The sequence below is a fragment of the Letharia columbiana genome (genome assembly GCF_014066305.1).
Source record: "Letharia columbiana isolate WasteWater2 chromosome Unknown Sc0000052_s0, whole genome shotgun sequence".
NCBI lineage: Eukaryota > Fungi > Ascomycota > Lecanoromycetes > Lecanorales > Parmeliaceae > Letharia > Letharia columbiana.
The window spans coordinates 141,967-158,700 of record NW_023501096.1 but is presented as its reverse complement, the minus strand read 5'-3'; the positions used below and the strand labels follow the sequence as shown (position 1 = coordinate 158,700).

The 16,734-nt window shown below is 52.0% G+C and overlaps 6 protein-coding genes across 6 annotated transcripts; 4 read left to right on the top strand and 2 right to left on the bottom strand.

Moving 5' to 3' along the window:
• Positions 1–2,286: 2,286 nt before the first annotated feature.
• Positions 2,287–4,072, bottom strand: HO173_010731 (uncharacterized protein; the record flags this gene model as incomplete). The annotated part of the gene is made up of 4 exons (XM_037312616.1): positions 2,287–3,470; positions 3,521–3,583; positions 3,638–3,940; positions 4,000–4,072. The coding sequence occupies 4 exons, from the start codon at positions 4,070–4,072 to the stop codon at positions 2,287–2,289; spliced, it is 1,623 nt and encodes a 540-aa protein (XP_037160464.1).
• Positions 4,073–5,548: 1,476 nt separating this feature from the next.
• On the top strand, positions 5,549–7,005 carry HO173_010730 (uncharacterized protein; the record flags this gene model as incomplete). The annotated part of the gene is made up of 4 exons (XM_037312615.1): positions 5,549–5,809; positions 5,956–6,136; positions 6,196–6,434; positions 6,532–7,005. The coding sequence occupies 4 exons, from the start codon at positions 5,549–5,551 to the stop codon at positions 7,003–7,005; spliced, it is 1,155 nt and encodes a 384-aa protein (XP_037160463.1).
• A 3,114-nt stretch (positions 7,006–10,119) lies between these two features.
• On the top strand, positions 10,120–10,896 carry HO173_010729 (uncharacterized protein; the record flags this gene model as incomplete). The annotated part of the gene is made up of 3 exons (XM_037312614.1): positions 10,120–10,291; positions 10,411–10,680; positions 10,739–10,896. The coding sequence occupies 3 exons, from the start codon at positions 10,120–10,122 to the stop codon at positions 10,894–10,896; spliced, it is 600 nt and encodes a 199-aa protein (XP_037160462.1).
• Positions 10,897–11,299: 403 nt separating this feature from the next.
• Positions 11,300–13,061, top strand: HO173_010728 (uncharacterized protein; the record flags this gene model as incomplete). Its single annotated transcript, XM_037312613.1, has 4 exons — positions 11,300–11,622; positions 11,671–12,100; positions 12,156–12,292; positions 12,350–13,061. 4 exons carry the CDS (start codon positions 11,300–11,302, stop codon positions 13,059–13,061), a joined length of 1,602 nt encoding a protein of 533 aa, XP_037160461.1.
• Positions 13,062–13,930: 869 nt separating this feature from the next.
• On the bottom strand, positions 13,931–14,839 carry HO173_010727 (uncharacterized protein; the record flags this gene model as incomplete). The annotated part of the gene is made up of 1 exon (XM_037312612.1): positions 13,931–14,839. One exon carries the CDS (start codon positions 14,837–14,839, stop codon positions 13,931–13,933), a length of 909 nt encoding a protein of 302 aa, XP_037160460.1.
• A 435-nt stretch (positions 14,840–15,274) lies between these two features.
• Positions 15,275–16,360, top strand: HO173_010726 (uncharacterized protein; the record flags this gene model as incomplete). The annotated part of the gene is made up of 2 exons (XM_037312611.1): positions 15,275–15,641; positions 15,723–16,360. 2 exons carry the CDS (start codon positions 15,275–15,277, stop codon positions 16,358–16,360), a joined length of 1,005 nt encoding a protein of 334 aa, XP_037160459.1.
• Between the last annotated feature and the right edge of the window lie 374 nt (positions 16,361–16,734).

Here is a 16,734-nt window from a genome sequence, read left to right as displayed (position 1 = left end):
GGAGACTCTGGATACTCGGCAACGGCTCCTTGAACTTTCCTTGCCGTGTCCGTCCTCACCTTCACCCCTTCCTTCTCCCAAGCCAATTACTTCCCACCCGTCTACCCACCGACTCCAGCTCCCCAGATCTTCGGCCATCCGACCTACAACGTTTGTGACTACTTACATCGGGGATGGTGTATGATGCACGGAATTTGAAAGTTGGGCGCTTTGCAGCCGTGAAACAGCTCGATGGTCTGTAATCCGACGAGTGGCCAATCTCAGCAAGTAGTGTAGCGAAGACTTCCAAATACTCGGGTCTTCCATACAGAGGTATCGCCTGATTCAAACTATTTTTCATTGGCGTCAATCTCGTCTGTCGAAGAAACTCCTCCACTGCGAAGCACTTGCTGCTACCTCTACATGAACTGGGTTTGGGTTTGATTGAATATTGTCCCGCTTTCTGCCGAGATTTGAGACTGGGCTTCAAGTTCTTGGGCTTGCTCAACATATACTTCCCAATCTCCATTGTCCCTGATGCTACTACTCGAGCGCTCGAGATACAGCAGGGTCACTGATGGAATTGGTACTATATTGGAAGGGCGACATTGGTTATGGAGCTCTGCGAAAGAATGCGAATGTAAACATTGCCAAGCCTCTGAACCTCATAAATTTGTTGTGGGCTCAATTTGGTATCTTGGGCGTGGGTTTGAGGCATCAGGAACACTGAGATTTTCCCTCTTGGCCACCAATAATGTTATGGCATAATGGGAAATCTCTGACACATCGGCGTATATATCCGAGGTCCATGTCCTTGTGCATGTATTCAGTATGCAGTCCAGTCACGAACCTCCCGCAGTCACCATGACGTTCTTGCTGCGCCGCTGTCTAATTGTCTGTCTATGACTCCTCATCTGATAGCACTTCACCTATGTATCCCAGCAAGCACACGAGACGCAAATCGTCACGCGAGAAGCAAGACAAGAAGGGCAAAGGAAAAGCAGATAAAGAAAGAAGAAGCTAGACACAGCAACCACACGTCGTATAGACTTCATCGCGCACGCTCATTCCAACATCGAAGATGAAGATGATATTGCCGAACAGGCTGCATCCTTAACAGCGTAAGCCTTGAAACATGTAACGGAGCACACAATTGAAGGGGAGAGAGGAAATCACATAGAAACGAAAACGAGGTCGTTTTACATCCACAGAGCCAGCTGCTGCATCAACACGCAACCCAAATCGCTCAACTTAGCCAGAGCCCGATTCAACATCCAACCCAAATCCCACATCAGACCCGACGGATCAAAGACTTGCAAAGACAGGTCCGACAACTCAGCAATGCCCCGCCTCACTTGGCTATCCCAACATCCGCCCCATACCATTAAACCTATACACCGAAGCGAGAACCGAACACAGCTATCATCCCTCCAAATCCCACTTCCCACGCACGGGATCATCCTAGCTGCAGGACAGACCCGTACGGACAGGCGCAGTCACCAACCCTGAGCCACACCCAATGCCCGGGATGACTGTCGTCGAAGTACCCGCCACGAAGCCTGCGTCGCCCAGTGACGGCGCCGTGCCGGAGGTCGTCAGGGGCTGGACGACCACCGGACCGCTATCGTCGCGCCCTTTTGCAACGACCGTGGCGTGGTTTGAACGGTTTCCTGATCCGGCGGCTCTGTCACCACCCATGCCCGTCACGGCGGTTGCCGGGTTGGGTGGTTTGGGAGTGGGCTGGGCGCTTGGAATGGTTGGCCTGGGCTGCTTGTTGGTGGGCTGTGGGGTTGGAGTTTGGGGAGGGATCGGATGGTGGTTGGGGAATGTAGATGGTGGTTTTGAGTACTGGGTGCAAGGACGAATAGGCAAGTAGGTAGTGGTGGTAGGATGCTGCTGCTGCTTTTCTGCCGGAGGATACTTTACTTTTATCTAGTTTCACGGTTTCTGGTCATGGCTACGTGTAGACAGGGACGAACAAAGGGAAGGGGACTGAAGAGAGCAATTAGCCGATGGACATCTGCGAAGGCCGGGATTTTGAGAGAGTGACTTTCTAGTTCTAGGAAGATAGAAGCTTCTACAAGCTTTGAGTTCTCTAACGCCTCATAATCTAAGCACCATCAGCCAGGCTAGCCAGCCTATATGCAAGTAGCCCCCCTGATAAAGCGAATGCCCTGTAATATCTAATCGTGAAACCATGAACGCCCTTGTCGTGCGAAAAAAATCGCTCGTTAGATCGCATGGTAGAAGTATATGTGGAAAAGGATGACGATAGAAAGTGACTACTTCCACCTATTACACTTACACCTACACCTCGTCCCTGTCGGTGACAGTAATGTGTACCACATCCTCCTCCGTCTCTGCAGGCATTGCACTCCGCATGAAGCTAGCCATTGGCCTGATCGTAGCCGTCTTGTTCTTGGTCCTTTGGATTGAGAGAATTTGGAAGGCTCCTGCAATCGCCACAATGCCACTTCCCCACCAAGCGAGTCCTGTAAAGCCGATCTGAGTGCCGACCCCGTAAAGATAGCCTGCGATAGGAGGTGCAATAGTACGGCAAGCTGCACCTGCCGAAGCGGCGAGGCCGTTGACCTTTCCAAGTACTGAGTGGGATGGTGCAGCTTCTTTGAGGAGGATGAGGAGGACCGGGTATCCAAGTATGCTGAAAAAGTTGCGAATAGCCAAGCAGACATAGATGCCTGGGTACAGCGAAGTCTCCGGGAGAAAGGCCAGGTATGGAACGATGAAGTAAGCAACAGGATGGAAAACCGTGACTATAACGAAGGTCTTCCAAACCCCAAGCCAGGACGCGAAGAGAGGAAAAATTATAGCCTGAATGAAAAGGGCGATGATACCATTGATGCACATGATGATCCCGACAGACCGAATGGCAAGGCCAAGGCCGCCGGGGATGTTGAAAGGCGATTGAGAGATACTGCTGGTGGAGACACGTTCGTCTTGCAGGAAAATAGGGAGAAGGTGGTCGTAAGACATGCTGTGGTAGGTGAAGATGCCGAGCGCGACGACTATCATGGCTATTTTTCTAGTGAAGATTTTGGGCTTGTCTTTCAAGGAGGTGGATGCTGGACGCGGAGTACCATCGGCATTCAGCATCCATTCCTTTGATTCGTTAATGTTAACGGTATTGAATGTGCCATAGGTGTCAGCGCGAAGGTCGACTCCATAATCAGCTGTAGCTCCAGCAGTCATCAGAGGCGTTTCCGCGGTGGTATGGTCCAACTCTTCTTGTGTACTCCATGGCTGCATGTCTGGGTGAGTCTCAATTAAAAAGAAGTAGCCGAACAAGATGCTAATAAGAAGTATAGCGGCGCATAGAAGATTGGGGAGGAGGTAAGGAAAGTGGGCAAAGATGCTAGCCGGAGAAAAGACGGAAGGCATGGAGATGGCAGGTCTGGCAAAAGTGCCACCGATTGCAGGGCCAATGATCGTACCGATAGACCAAACGAATGGCATCACTGCAAACGCTCGTGCTGTAGTGTGTGAGCGAATATCAAGTGCGGTCAAGGCAGGAGAGGCTTACGTTCATGCTCAGGCTTCTTGACCAACTCGCCGACCATGGTCTGGATGACTCCGATGTTTCCATCTGCCCCCAACGTTAATCAATGACCATACGTCTTGCAGTACCATCCATACTCACTCAAGAGTCCACCCAAAGCTCTACCAGCGAGGGCCATCCAGAAGTTGGTTGAGAAGCCAACAATGAGCAAGGATATGAGTGTTCCCGCACATCCTATCAGCAAGACCGGCTTCCGCCCAATTCGATCCGATACGCTACCCCACGCGAAGCCGGTCAAAGATTCGGCGAGGGCGAAGGAGGAGATGAAGATGCCGGCCCAGAAAGATGCACTGGATCTATCGCCGACGTGGAAGTCTTTCACCATGACCCATGCATACGGAAAGCATGAGGCCAGGGCTATTGGTTCGGCAACTCGACATATTGCTGTCGAAAGGATCAGCAACGGCTCGTCGACGGGTAGGCGGCGTTGGAAGAAGACGTACCTAGGATGAGGAGCTGTATCGTCGGGAAGCTGTCCGAATTGGGCTTGTTTCTTGAAGCATTGGTCAATACCATTTCCTTAGGTAGATCTATGATTCTCACTGTACACAACCGTGAGCTTGTTCTTTCAAGATACCAAGTTCAGCAATTGTGTTTGATTCGGCTCAAGCTGAGCCTCAACGATGTGATGAAAGCGGGTGGATGAAGGGCGAAGTGGGTCAAAGGGAAGTGACGGCGTGGTAGTGTGGTGGTGTGAAGTTGGAAAAAAAGGTGAGGGTGGAAGTTGCACGCCTCGGCCGTTGAATGAATTGTGGACTGCGGGGCACATTTCATGGATCCGACGATAATCATTCTTTCCGAAATTACTAATAACTATACCCAAAAGAGTCACCATCATGAGGCTTTGCGAATCTGGCCAATCAGTCTTCATCTTCCCTCCATCTTCTTATCATCAGCCTCCACCTCCAAGAAACCGTTGACTCTGGTGACTCCCGATGACGCTGCCCTCAGAGAATAAGCAATGCGACAGCCTACTCATAGACAATGCACAATCTACCTGTCACACTCTCTGTCCGGAGAGGGGTCACAGAGATCCAATGCAGCAAGCTCCTAAATATCTGTACAGTAGAACATACAAGTACGGAGGGCTCGCATTTCGTACCGGTATATACAGGGCATATGTTGCCCCTCGGCCCGAGTCGGGACCTAGACCTGGACCCTGAATGCTTGATTTACCTTACCTTACGCCTTACTCCATCACAGAGCACCGCAAAGGGACGGCATGCAACCATGTATTCATGAACTAGCACCTCTGAATCATCTCGTGCATCTGCTTCTGCAACCATCTACTTACCCAGATCAACCCTTTTCATTAAGGTATGGAGTCGTTACTTCGTATAGCATTGATGATACAGGCCTCCACGGGCAGTTCTAGCACAGCTCCTTCCCTAATCACTCATATATTTATCATGATGGGTACATGTGTACGAACGATGTGTTCGGAGCTCTTATTACGGTAGATGCTCGACCTCACTGCATGGACTGTTTCGTGCTTTCCAGGAAGCACGAACAGTGGGGCGGCTCAAGGAGCGCTTATGCCGACCCCCCACTTCATCTCAAACATCGCATCCCGCTGAGACGGAGCATGCATTGTCCCACCTCCTGAAGAATGCATTATTCCGGATCCTTTCTGCCAGTGATTTCTCTTCATGTGAAGTACGGCGTGCTTGAGGGTCAGTGATTGGGGCTTTGTTTGTCTCACTGTCAAACATCTCAATCTCAAAGGTATGCATGTGATATTCCTTGTCAGCGGACACGGAGATGAAGAAATCTCAATGTCATACAAATATTTCGCAACAGCATGAAACTTCCTTCTCGATGCGGCCCGTCATCTTCTCACGCTCATTGTTTCAGTCACACTCGTAGCTTTGCTTTCGAAGTCTTGCTGGCTTCTTACACTCTTTCTGCCACTGCAAGACGGTCCTTTCTTCTACATTCATTCTTTTGAACACAGCACATACATAATCGCACGTTGTTTTATTGCTTCTTGTAATGATGTTGCTCGATTTGGCCCTGCTCCTATCGGCAGCCTCCCTGGCCACCGGCGCCAGTATTCCCCGTCAAGATCCAGATATCCTTAGTGCCCGTCAAGACTCAGGCGACCCAGGTCTCCAAGACATTCCTACAACAGCCAAGCCCGACAACACATTCAGTAACGGTGCTGCAATGATCGCTGGCTCGGGCACAACAAATGAGACTCCGCCAGAGGTTTACGGCAACCGGACTATTGACCTTCCCTTCGGTCGTCTTTACGTATGTAACTTTGGGGTTCTTCTTCTTTTGTTTAACCATATCTGGAGCCTTGAGACAGGTCGACCGAGTGTCTACTCCGCAGACATTTCTCGAAGCTCGGTATCCCATCACGATCAGACTATACTGACTTCGAAATCTTTGTCCAGCATGGCAACATGAAGTTCTTCTCTGCGGGTCAATTGAACACGCCGACAGGTGACACAGACGAGTGGTTACCTCAAGGGACCGACTCGGCGACTCAGAGTGCTTGCGGAATACCTGATAATGCGTACTCGATTAGCAAAGTCGCTATACATCCTTACTTCCTCAAATACGTGGACCTCAGCCGTAAGTTTCCAGATAGGATGCGTAGACTAATAAGATGGATAATGACTTTTGATGGCCAGGCTACTGCATGCAAGATGTTTGCATCTCGTTCTGGAAAGAAGATGGCTCTTCAGACATGATGCTCAAAGTCACCGACATCTGCTCCACCGACCCCAACGACCCAACCAGCTGCGCGACACCAGCAGACATCAAGATAGATCGGACCAAGGCAAAAATCATGGAAAAGCTCGACAGCGCTCCAACGGGTGACGTCTACCCTGAGCAGATATGGTGGTTCTTCATGAAATGTTGGGACGATGTAAGTTTGGCACTTCTAAATCTCGAAAGTTAAACTACACAAGGAGTAACTCTGTCATCCATGTCAACCCTTGACTGACGTTCTCGCCACCTCCCAGGGCCTCGTTCAACCCGCCTACGCGGACAATTGGTTCGCCACACCCGCCCTTCCCAACAACCTCGAATGGGCTCAAGCAACTCAGCATCAACAGTGGGTAAACAACCAGATTTCCTATCCGCAACAGAATCCGCCGTTGCCACTTTACTTCAATGGTGCGTATGACACCGTCCGCGACAACACCACCTCGCCACCGATTGAAGATTTCGACCCGAACGAGACGTACAGCTGGACACCTATCGCTGGTGGCAAAGGTTGGGGCAACCCGTCCGGCACAGCTAGCGGGACGAGTAACAGTAGCGAGGAAGTTGCTTCAGGCTCCTCTGCTGCAGCTAGCACTAGCACTCAAGGAAGCGGACAGGGCAGCGGCCAAGATGGTGGAGTTACCTCTACGACCTCCGCCGCTGTTCCCGCACAGTCCAGCTCTTCCGGTACAGAAAACGGATCCGAACAAGATGACTGCGACGAATTGTGATTTTCGGCAGTCACCCATACCCGAGTGTTCGAATGACCTTGGTAAGGGCATCTGAGAGGGACTGTATCAGCTTGACGTTAATAATGGGATGGGAATGTTCGGAGGACTTACGAAGCGGAAGATATGCTGGTCGTATCGTGCTGGCTCTGGGTGGCTATGCGTCGCAGGATTGTAGCCTTAATATCACAAATTCGAATCCTTGCGCAAATATTTGTCCCAACCGTTGCCCCAGCGTTTCCTCTGCCGGACTCTCTCTTTCACACCATATTGCACGAAAATATCCTCAGCGGAGGATAAGAATTCAGCCTCACTTTCGTCTTGTCACCCAGGACCGCCGACTTCCGTTTCCTGAGCGTCTTGCAAGCCGAATAGATCAGTATCGTCAGTCCCAGAGCTATCATAGCCAGTGCGATCAACCACGGCGGTGAGATGACCACTTCGTAATCTCCGCTCCAGTAGGGCAGGTGCCACGGTGACGCCGGTGGTGAATGCGGGGCCGTGGCAGCGGGGCGGGCGATTGTGAGTTCGACGTTCTCGCCGACCTTGGCCACCAAGGGTACTTTCCCCATCTTGCGTGCGCTGGGGGTTTTGAAGTGGAGTGCGTCAGACGGAATTGGATATGTAGTCTCCGGGTCGTAGGAGCGCAGCTAGGGGCTGGTGGGTGGTCGTGCAACCGCGCCAAGGGCTGCAGATGTTTCAAACGCACATATGGGATTTCGCGCTGAAGAGGAAAACGTCCCGATGACTGATGGACTTCTCTGAATTCGTGATGATTGATAACAAGCGATTTGTGGTAACTCGAGAACTCCGAAATATCTTCCGAAACGCAGGTGAAATAATGAGAGGCATCATCCCGCTACTTATCTTTCTTTCCCCACCGAATTTCCCATCGCGCGAGACACGCGGCGGTGCACAGGACTAGATTTCGTATTCATGGTGACACAAAGTCGACCAATTGGCCCGCAACCAACACGAGACGAAAGGCTACGACGCTTCAAGTGAGGGGTCCGCCTAACTCCAACAGTTCAATGGTATCGCAAGGCAGAAAGTTCGGACTTGGGAACTTTGAAGCATATTTGTCGTGTTTACAATTTCACTGTGGAGTACGCCGCAGGAACATAGATAGAATTGTAATAGGTGCGGTCGGTCTGTGGTATAAAAGATCCCTGAAGAGCGGGAGCGCCCAAACCAACTCGAAACATGTGCGCTCGGAGTAGGTATTTGGGGAGTTCTGGGACAGAGGGTCTAGACATTGGATTTCTTGCGGTTGCGGCGCGGTACAACATAGAACAGACGGGGAGAGTGGGGCAATAATAAGCCTCAGTACTAGTACGAGGTCTTGGCAGAGGAAATTTGAGTGCGAGTAGGCGAGATCTCGGAATCCGAAACACTAAGGTACTTTATTATAAACGACCGCTCTTAGTTTTTCGTTATTTGTTTTTTATTTCGATTTTCCTTTTTTGTTTTCATTTTTTCAAAACGGAACCGATAAAAAAAATAACATAAAGGGATTTTATAAACCTTTTAATCATGTGATGAGCGTCGTAAGCGGAGCCGTCAATATTATGTAAGATGCGGTATCATCTTCCGGGACACGTGATATAGTTTCGTTTCATTTGGAGGCTGTTAAGGACCAGGTGACGCGCACACTTTTAAAAAAAAAAAACCTCGCAATTTCTTGTCGAAATGACCTCGAAGCGGTGGCAGGAAATCATAGAAAGTGTTCTTGGAGATTGGATCAGGGCTCATCACGGCTGACAGAGCCTCTACCTACTCTCGAACTCAGCCCCACGCCGTTGACACTGACGTTGTTGATCGGTTGAAGATCTGCAGATTCGTGCAAGGTATCCGCCCTGAAAAGCTTGGATAGCCGTTGAAGCAGACTTGCCAGTACCACACGTGCCCACGGCTATTCCTTCCCCCGAAAGCCTCAATGACATCGATTACATCCTTTTCCCATACGACACTGCTACTGCACGCTGGCATCGTGAGGCTATTCAAAGACTTTGATAGCTGCCAATTTCTCTCGCCTGGTTCCCCTACTAATTCTCCAAGCGAGCCCTTTTCACTTCCCTGACCTCCCACATACCTAGTATATACCCTTCAGCTGAGCAAGGGTTTTAGTCGTTAGTCGTTCATCGCTCATCTGATTGTCTAAGCTACTGCAGGCCTTAACCGTTTATCCATGCGCGCGACTCGAACGAGTTATATGTTTGTCATAATTGATGTCACAGCATTAGTTTTCCTAGGGACGCAGGCAGAAATGCTAGTCAGCTGTCAGTTCGTCGGCGCGACTATATCCATATAGTTCGTTCTCTCCCAGCTCTATATACGCTACGCAGGCCCTGGCCTTATGTCAAGAGCCTATTTCGACAAGGTGCTTCTGGCAACGTCCGTGCAACGGTGGAAGCTTCTTTGAGTGCCGGGCGCCTCTTCCAGGGGTCTTGAGACCATCGACTACCTGACCGAAAACTAGCAGGGTATGAACAGATTGAATCTCTGAGCAGACCTGTATTTGGGAACCCCAAGGGCAGGTGAGGCCGTCCACGGTGAGGTGAAGAACCAATTTATGTGAGGAAGAGGCCTGAAGAACTTGAGAAAGAATGTCCTGAGGACTATACCAGCCACGAAGTCGTAGTGGCATCATGAAGCACATTTCACAGGGTTTTCCTCTACTTCGAAATAGCCGTTGAACTGGTCGACAGCCGTGGTGCAGAATGGCCGGACACGGTCAACTCAATACCCCACGACATAGGCTTGGACGTGGCCGGCGGCGCGAGCAGGGTTCTCCTATACGCGCTGGAGATCACCTCATCTCCTTTGCCATCATCGAGCACCGGCACTCTTGTTTGAGCGTAGTATGGAGGTCACAGAGCAGAACCATGGCTTGCTAAAGGTGCGGCAGCAAGCCTCAACCACCAATGCCTGCAACCTCCGTCGATCCTTCGTCATGGACAGAAGCTTGGTGACGGTGGTAGCTGGAGACAAATGTGTATATAAAGTCCTCCATCTGCCTTCATTTCTTATCAGCATCTCTCCGTCACCCACAAGCATCAACACCTACATCATTACCAACCCTTCACCAGACCACTAAACATCAACTTTCCTCCCAAAATGAAGACGTCATTCTTTTCATGCTTGGCTTTGGCCAGCTCATTCGCTTTCGCTGCCCCAGCTGTTGACAGCGCCCTGGTCGACCGTGCCACAGTGTCTCCCTACTATGCTCCGTCTTTGGCGATTCTTACCAGCCTCTACTCGGAGGTCAGACAATACACTGCGGTAATGAGTAAGTCATTATGCCTAACAGCCTTCCCCCAGTACCTTATATATCGACATGCTTTTGCACTGAGTTGCCCTGATCAACTCCAACCCATGTACGCAAAAGATTGACATGTTCTTACTCAGACGCTACTTCCGCGACCTTGAAGCCCCACACTGCAGGCCAAGATACAGCCGCCGTCAATGCCACGTACAAATCGAACATTGCCTCTATCAACACCGCCATCACCGGCGCTACTGCCGACATCAAAAAACTTCTTGCCAGCCCGGCTCCTGCTAAACGTGAACTCACTCTTGCTTCGCGACAAGCCACTGTTAGCCTTCCGGGTGAGCTGGCTATGATTATTGAAGAGGTTGGTGGTACATTGACTGAGATTGTTGCCACCCTCGGATTGAGTAAGCACATTTTTCCCCTTTCTGATGGTAATTCCACAACTAACCGTCAACCTTTCAGCTACCACTCTCTCCTTCCTTGGCCCATTGGTCACGTCTTTGGGCGCATTGGTTGCATCTCTCATCCCTGTTGTGAACAATCTCTTGGCTGTTGTGGAGGAATTGCTCGATGGAGTTCTTGGAGGGTTGAGCGCCGCTTTGCTCGGGCTTACTTTGTGAACAAGTGCGATTCAATGAGAACACCAGGGGCGGGCGAGACCTCCTGCAGTTGTTAAACGAAAAGGTGTGTTCGGCAATGGTCAAGGGTAGAATTGGATAGGATCTAGATGTGTATCGGTACATACTGCGAATCTTGTCATTTTCAATCCAAACCTGATTGTACATATTACATATCCTTAAAAGATTCTTCGATAATTGCGATTTTTGTCTAAGGTTGAGCTACCAGCTAATGGACGTCTTGAGACCTGCAACCCCTAGAACTCTTTCCCGAATAGGAGACTTTGATAGCCGAGGCTTGCCGCGTCTCACCTATCGTCAGCCTCTTGTATGGAACAATTCTTCCCATTGCATATTCACAGAACTCGAGATGGTTCAAGGATTAACATTCTTGTGACTATCAATAATGGCACCCTCAGATCCCTATCCCTCTCCGCCACCATCCCCCGCCCAAATCGAAGCCGACCCCATCCTCCGCAACGCGCTCCGCTACACACTCAGCGCAAAAGAGTACAAGACTCTCCACCAATATCTCATATCTCGCTCACCGCCAGCCGTAAGGAAACGAGCACTTCCACCACCTAAGTATGCCGCATTGGTGCAGAGCAAGGACGATTATAATGGAGCTGCGATAAGAGCTTCGTTGCGGGTGTTCATCGCTACGCAGACGAGCTTGAAGCTCTGGGAGTTGATCAAGGGGAGTTTCTTCGCTGGAGGGAAACCCCAGAGGTAGGTGAACCTGTCACCGGTACTCCAACCGCTGATTCATGGCCACAGGATAAAACCGAAAAACCCCATCCTCAAATCCCCCAACCTCCGGCTCTCCTTCTCCCTCTCCCTCCTCCTACTTCTCCACCGCCTCCTCTTCCGCTTCTTCTCCCGTCTCCGCTCAAATCTGCTCACGAAGGACGCCGCCCCCTTCCGACGGCGGAATCCTCGCATCTCCAGATCCCTGACATCCCGTCTCGCTCCGGCAATCGGCGCAAGTCTGGCGGGCTTCGCGCTCGGCGTTTATCCGGGGGATCAATTAAGGATCACGATTGCTATATATGTGGCGACGAGATCATTGGAGTTTGCGTATATAGCGTTGGAGGAGGATGGGTGGTTTCGTGGGAAACCGTGGTGGTGGGGAAGTTGGTTGTTGATGCCGGTGGCTACGGGTCAATTGCTGCACGCATTTGTTTTCGATAGAGATTGTTTCCCAAAGGTATGCATTCGTCGACTTGAGACAAAAAGAATGTTGCAGAAGTTGACGGTTTCAGGCCTACGGTGACTTCATCCTCGACCACACGCCCAATTACGTCCAACGCAGACCGGCCTCCTATCCCCCAAATCTCTCGTGGCCAAGCACAAACACAATCGTCGATTCGCTGGCCGAGATGTCGCGACTCAATTGGCCGTATGCTCCCTCCGCGGTCTGCTTCAAGAAAGTCATTCCGCTAACAGCCCCTTCCAGACCCTTCATATCCCCGATTCTTTTCCCCTCAACCCAAACCCTCCCACCCTCTCTCACCCAACTAGCGCCCATAACCTCCCCGGCCCACCCGTCTCACACCTTCCTTTCATGCGCAACCCTCCATCCATCCACACCCTCCTGCCTGACAACTTTTGTCCGCTACATCCTAACCGCTTTCCCCACCCTCGCCAAATTCTTCGCCGCCTACTACACTCTGTTCGCTTTGCCGAAGTGGAGAAAGTTCGTGGAGGAGCCGTCGCACGAGCTCAACGCTCTCGCGAAGCGAGTGCTGAGGACGTCGGCCTTCCTGACCGGCGCAATCGGCACGTCCTGGGGCTCCATCTGTCTGTTCCAGAACCTTTTCCCCCGGACGCTCACGCCTTCATCGCGCTGGGTCCTCGGCGGCGCACTCGGCGGCATGTGGGGCTTCGTCGATCGGAGAGGAGGACATGGGCATTTCCTGTCTAGCATAAGACTTGGCATCGACAGTCTGTGGAAAGTGGGCAAGAAGAGGGGTTGGTGGAAGGGTGTTCCAGGTGGAGATGTACTGGTGTTCGTCGCGGGATTGGGCATTGTCAACGTTGTTTATGAGAAGAACAGGGGCGCGGTCGGAGGTGTGGGGAAGGGCGTTGGTTGGCTGAGGGGAGAGGAATTGTTTCCCGAGACGGTGGAGAATGACCTCGAGGGGAAAGCGGAGGGTAAGCGGGATTGAACCTCTCCGTGATGTTGAACGAACGATTTGAACTTATTACAAGACTGAAATCACAAAATGTTCGACAACCATAAATTTAAAGTTGACCAATCAGATCTTCAGATTCCGTGATTTGAACAAAACCACCTACTCATTTCTAACTAAAAGCGGGTCACACGGGTACGTCCAAAAGAGGAAGCGAAAAGAACTCAAATCCTCAAATCACCTTTTATTCCTTTCTTTATCAAAAATATGATAATAAACTAAGTACGTAGAGTTAAGAATTACTTACACGATTTCAGATAACGTAGCGTAGACGAAATATAGAGTATTGAAAGATATACTAAAAACAGAAATTATCGAGCTTGCGAGAAGAGCCTCCCGGCAGGAGCCCGAGAGCCCGGAGAGCCCCGAGGGTCAGGGGGTTTTAGGGGTCCCCCAAGTATACAAATCAATCACAACGTCTGATTCCAGGGTTAGATCCCTAAAACCCTTAAACCCTCGGAGCCTTAAGGGCCCCGAGAGCTGTATCGGAGGGGCTGCAAAGCAAGCTCAAACAATCAAATATCACAAAACAATCAAACTTCGAGCTGCTGACAGCCCCTACAAGCTCAGAGCCCCCAAGGTCAGGGTTTTAGGGGTCTCCCTGAAATAAACAGTCAAAACCAGTACTCGCAAGCTTTCACACGGAAGCCCGCGCCCCAGCACATATTTTCTTGGAACGGCTCGCATGAAACGTTGACGAATCATTCAATGACTCTTTGGAGTCGATAATTCTGCATCGCTCTTTCCATGCATGCTCCTTGTCCTCTTCCGCTCGAAAAGTTCGACGTCGCTCACGGGGTATCATCCAGACCACAACGCCATCGCTATGCATTCGTCCAACCACCTCACTCCTCCTCGCCGCACAGATCCTCCAACAACACCATCATCCTGCCCCTCAACTCCGCCAGCTCCGCCTCGGATACCGTCCCCTTCCTCTTTCCCTGCGCCTTGCCATCCCCCTTCGGACTCACCAGTCCCTCCACAGTACAGAAGAACGGCACCTCCAATTTCTTCAATTCCTTCACGGTAGCCGCCACCATCTCTCCGCAAGCTTGATACACCTTCCTGTCATACATTCTCAGCTCTTCCTCCTCGGAGAACTCGTCCGTCTTCGAGGCGTTGACATGACCGCCGAGCGAACCCAGGACGCTGTCCAATTTCTTCCTCCCCTCCTCCCGGCCCGCTAGCCGTTTCTTCAACTCCTCGCGCCCGTCCCACCATTGCCGCTCGTGCTTGCGTTGGGTCGTGATGAGATGCCGCACCCTGTGCCCGAACCCGGGATCCGCCGTCGTTTGGCCCGTGACGTGCCGGAGAGCGGGCGCCCAGGTGGTGATCGTGGCGGGACGGTGGCCGGGCGGCGCGTGTGCCTTCTTGGGGCCGGGGGTCGAGGCCGGTGGTTTGGCGGCCGGCGTGGGTTCGGGAGGTGGGCGGGGATAGGACGGAGTGGTCTTTTCTAGGCGGGGGCGTGTTTCGGGGGTCGGAGGCGGTCGCTGGGGCTGTGCGTCTGGTGCGTGGGCGGGAGCTGCTTGCGGGTGAGGTGCGGTGATGAGAGGGAGCGATGGGTCGTAGGTTGAAGGGTCGTATTCGTCTTCTTCGAGATCGGGGGTTTGAGGTGGCGCTTGAGGTTGGTGATGGGCCTGAAGAGCTTGGGTTTGGTAAGTCGCTTCAGGGGCTTGCTGCTGAGACGGAGCATAGGCTCGTAGAGTCTGCAGGATGGATGCTAGATCTGTCTGTGGCTGGTAGTTGGATTCCATCGCTGCTCATTGAGATTCGTAGACACGGGCAACACAGACCAGTACATGGGATGAGGCTGATTTATTTGAAGAGGGGAGATAGGATGGGCAAGAAATTTGGCAGCACAATGCTGATCAGCGAGGCAAGACTGTGAGCTGGGTTCAGTATCGAATGAGGTTGCCATTGACCCATTGGCTTATGGACTCGTTCTGCTGCTCACAAGCAATGAACAAATGGATCAAATGCCATCTATGGGATTGGTCCTGAGTAAGACGGAGGTTTTAGGCGAATACATGAGCGCTGCTTGAAGACATTCATGCTCGTCATCCCGCCGCGGATCTCGCCGCGCCAGACTTTTCCTCCACCCTTTGTCCTCAACCCCATTGACCGTACTTAGAGCTCATAGCTCATTCATAATAGCAATCAACCCCAATTCCACAGCTCCCTCACCCACCATGTCCCGCTCCGCCGCCGACGCAACCCGCTTCACCGCCACCTCTCCCCACGCCTACGCCAGACCTACCCCCATAAATCGCCCCGACCCCTCTACACACTCCGCCTCCGGCACGCCCCGACCCAATCCCAACGCCCCGCTCAATCCAAATCCTCGCGTGCCCCCACCCCCAATAGATCCAAAAAAAGGTGCCCAGGGGAGCGCGCCACCGGGGGAAACAGCAGTGGAAAAAGTAGCAAGACTACGCCAGGCGAGGTTACGAGAGAGAGAAGCGCAGATAACGACCTGGGATAGAGTCGTGATCAGGGGGAGGGTGTGGGCGGATCGAGCACACAAGACCACGGTGGTCAGTCTTCTCGGGTTCTCAAGTATGTATTACCCCCTTCGCCGACAGACCTTCCTACGTTCCTCCCGCGGGGCATCTGCTGACCGTAGTGTGTGTACGACAGTCGTCGCAGCGGCGATAACAGGCTTCGCCCTCACCGACATGATCCTGCACAACCGCCGCAAACGTTCAGCCTTCTACGCCGAACAACGCGCCATCTACTCCCAGCGCCTGATCGAGGCCATCGAGACGGAAAAATCCGGCATGCCCCTCGACGAGGACCAAACGCTCGTCATCAACCGCGAAAGGGCACGGGTGCAAGCTGAAGAGGCGGCGAAGGAAAGATCTTGGGGGAAGAGCATCAGGGGGATGTTGATGGGGGGTTTGAAGGGTGATGAGGAGGAAGGGGAGAGAGGGGAGAAGGTCGCGGTACCAAGTGAGGAGGAGATTCTGAAAAAGCTCGGCGTGACCCAAACGTCGATACTCGAGCGAGCGGCGCAGGCGGATAGGGATTCAGGGCCTAAGACTACGGACGTGGGCCACGGCAGTGAAGAGGGCAGGAGAGATGGCACCGGTATACTGCAGGCTGTGGCGGAGAAGAGGAGGGAGGGGGAGAGAGCGATGGAAGCTGCTGGAGTGAGAGGGGGACCGTTAGATCGGATGGCTGAGGGGCCGGTCCAGGCCGTTGGGGGTACGATAGATGCCGCTGAAGAGAAAGCGGGGAGTAGAGGCGGTTGGAGCAATTGGTGGGCGGGAAAGTGAGGGGTGAGGAGTTGAATGTACCATATATGATTGGGGTTGTACACGGTCGATGGCATAGCTTTTGATGAGCCTGGTGTACCAAAAGGGACACTGGCCCTCGCAGACTGCCACCCGCATAATGATCCGTCAGCCCCAAAGGCTTGAGATAAGGGGTATCATGATAAAATTGCCTTCGAATGAATGGCATGCGTGATTTGGCCTCTGTGAGGACAGGGACGGATGCCGAAAGACGGTCACTCCTGTAGGTGTACAGCCGTTTCATAGTCACAATTGGCGAATTGGATCATGAATGCTATGTTCAATAAGTAATGCTGCATGATCGTAACTAAAGTATTTGCTCATTCCACCAAACCATCCGAACTCAAGCCTCGTGG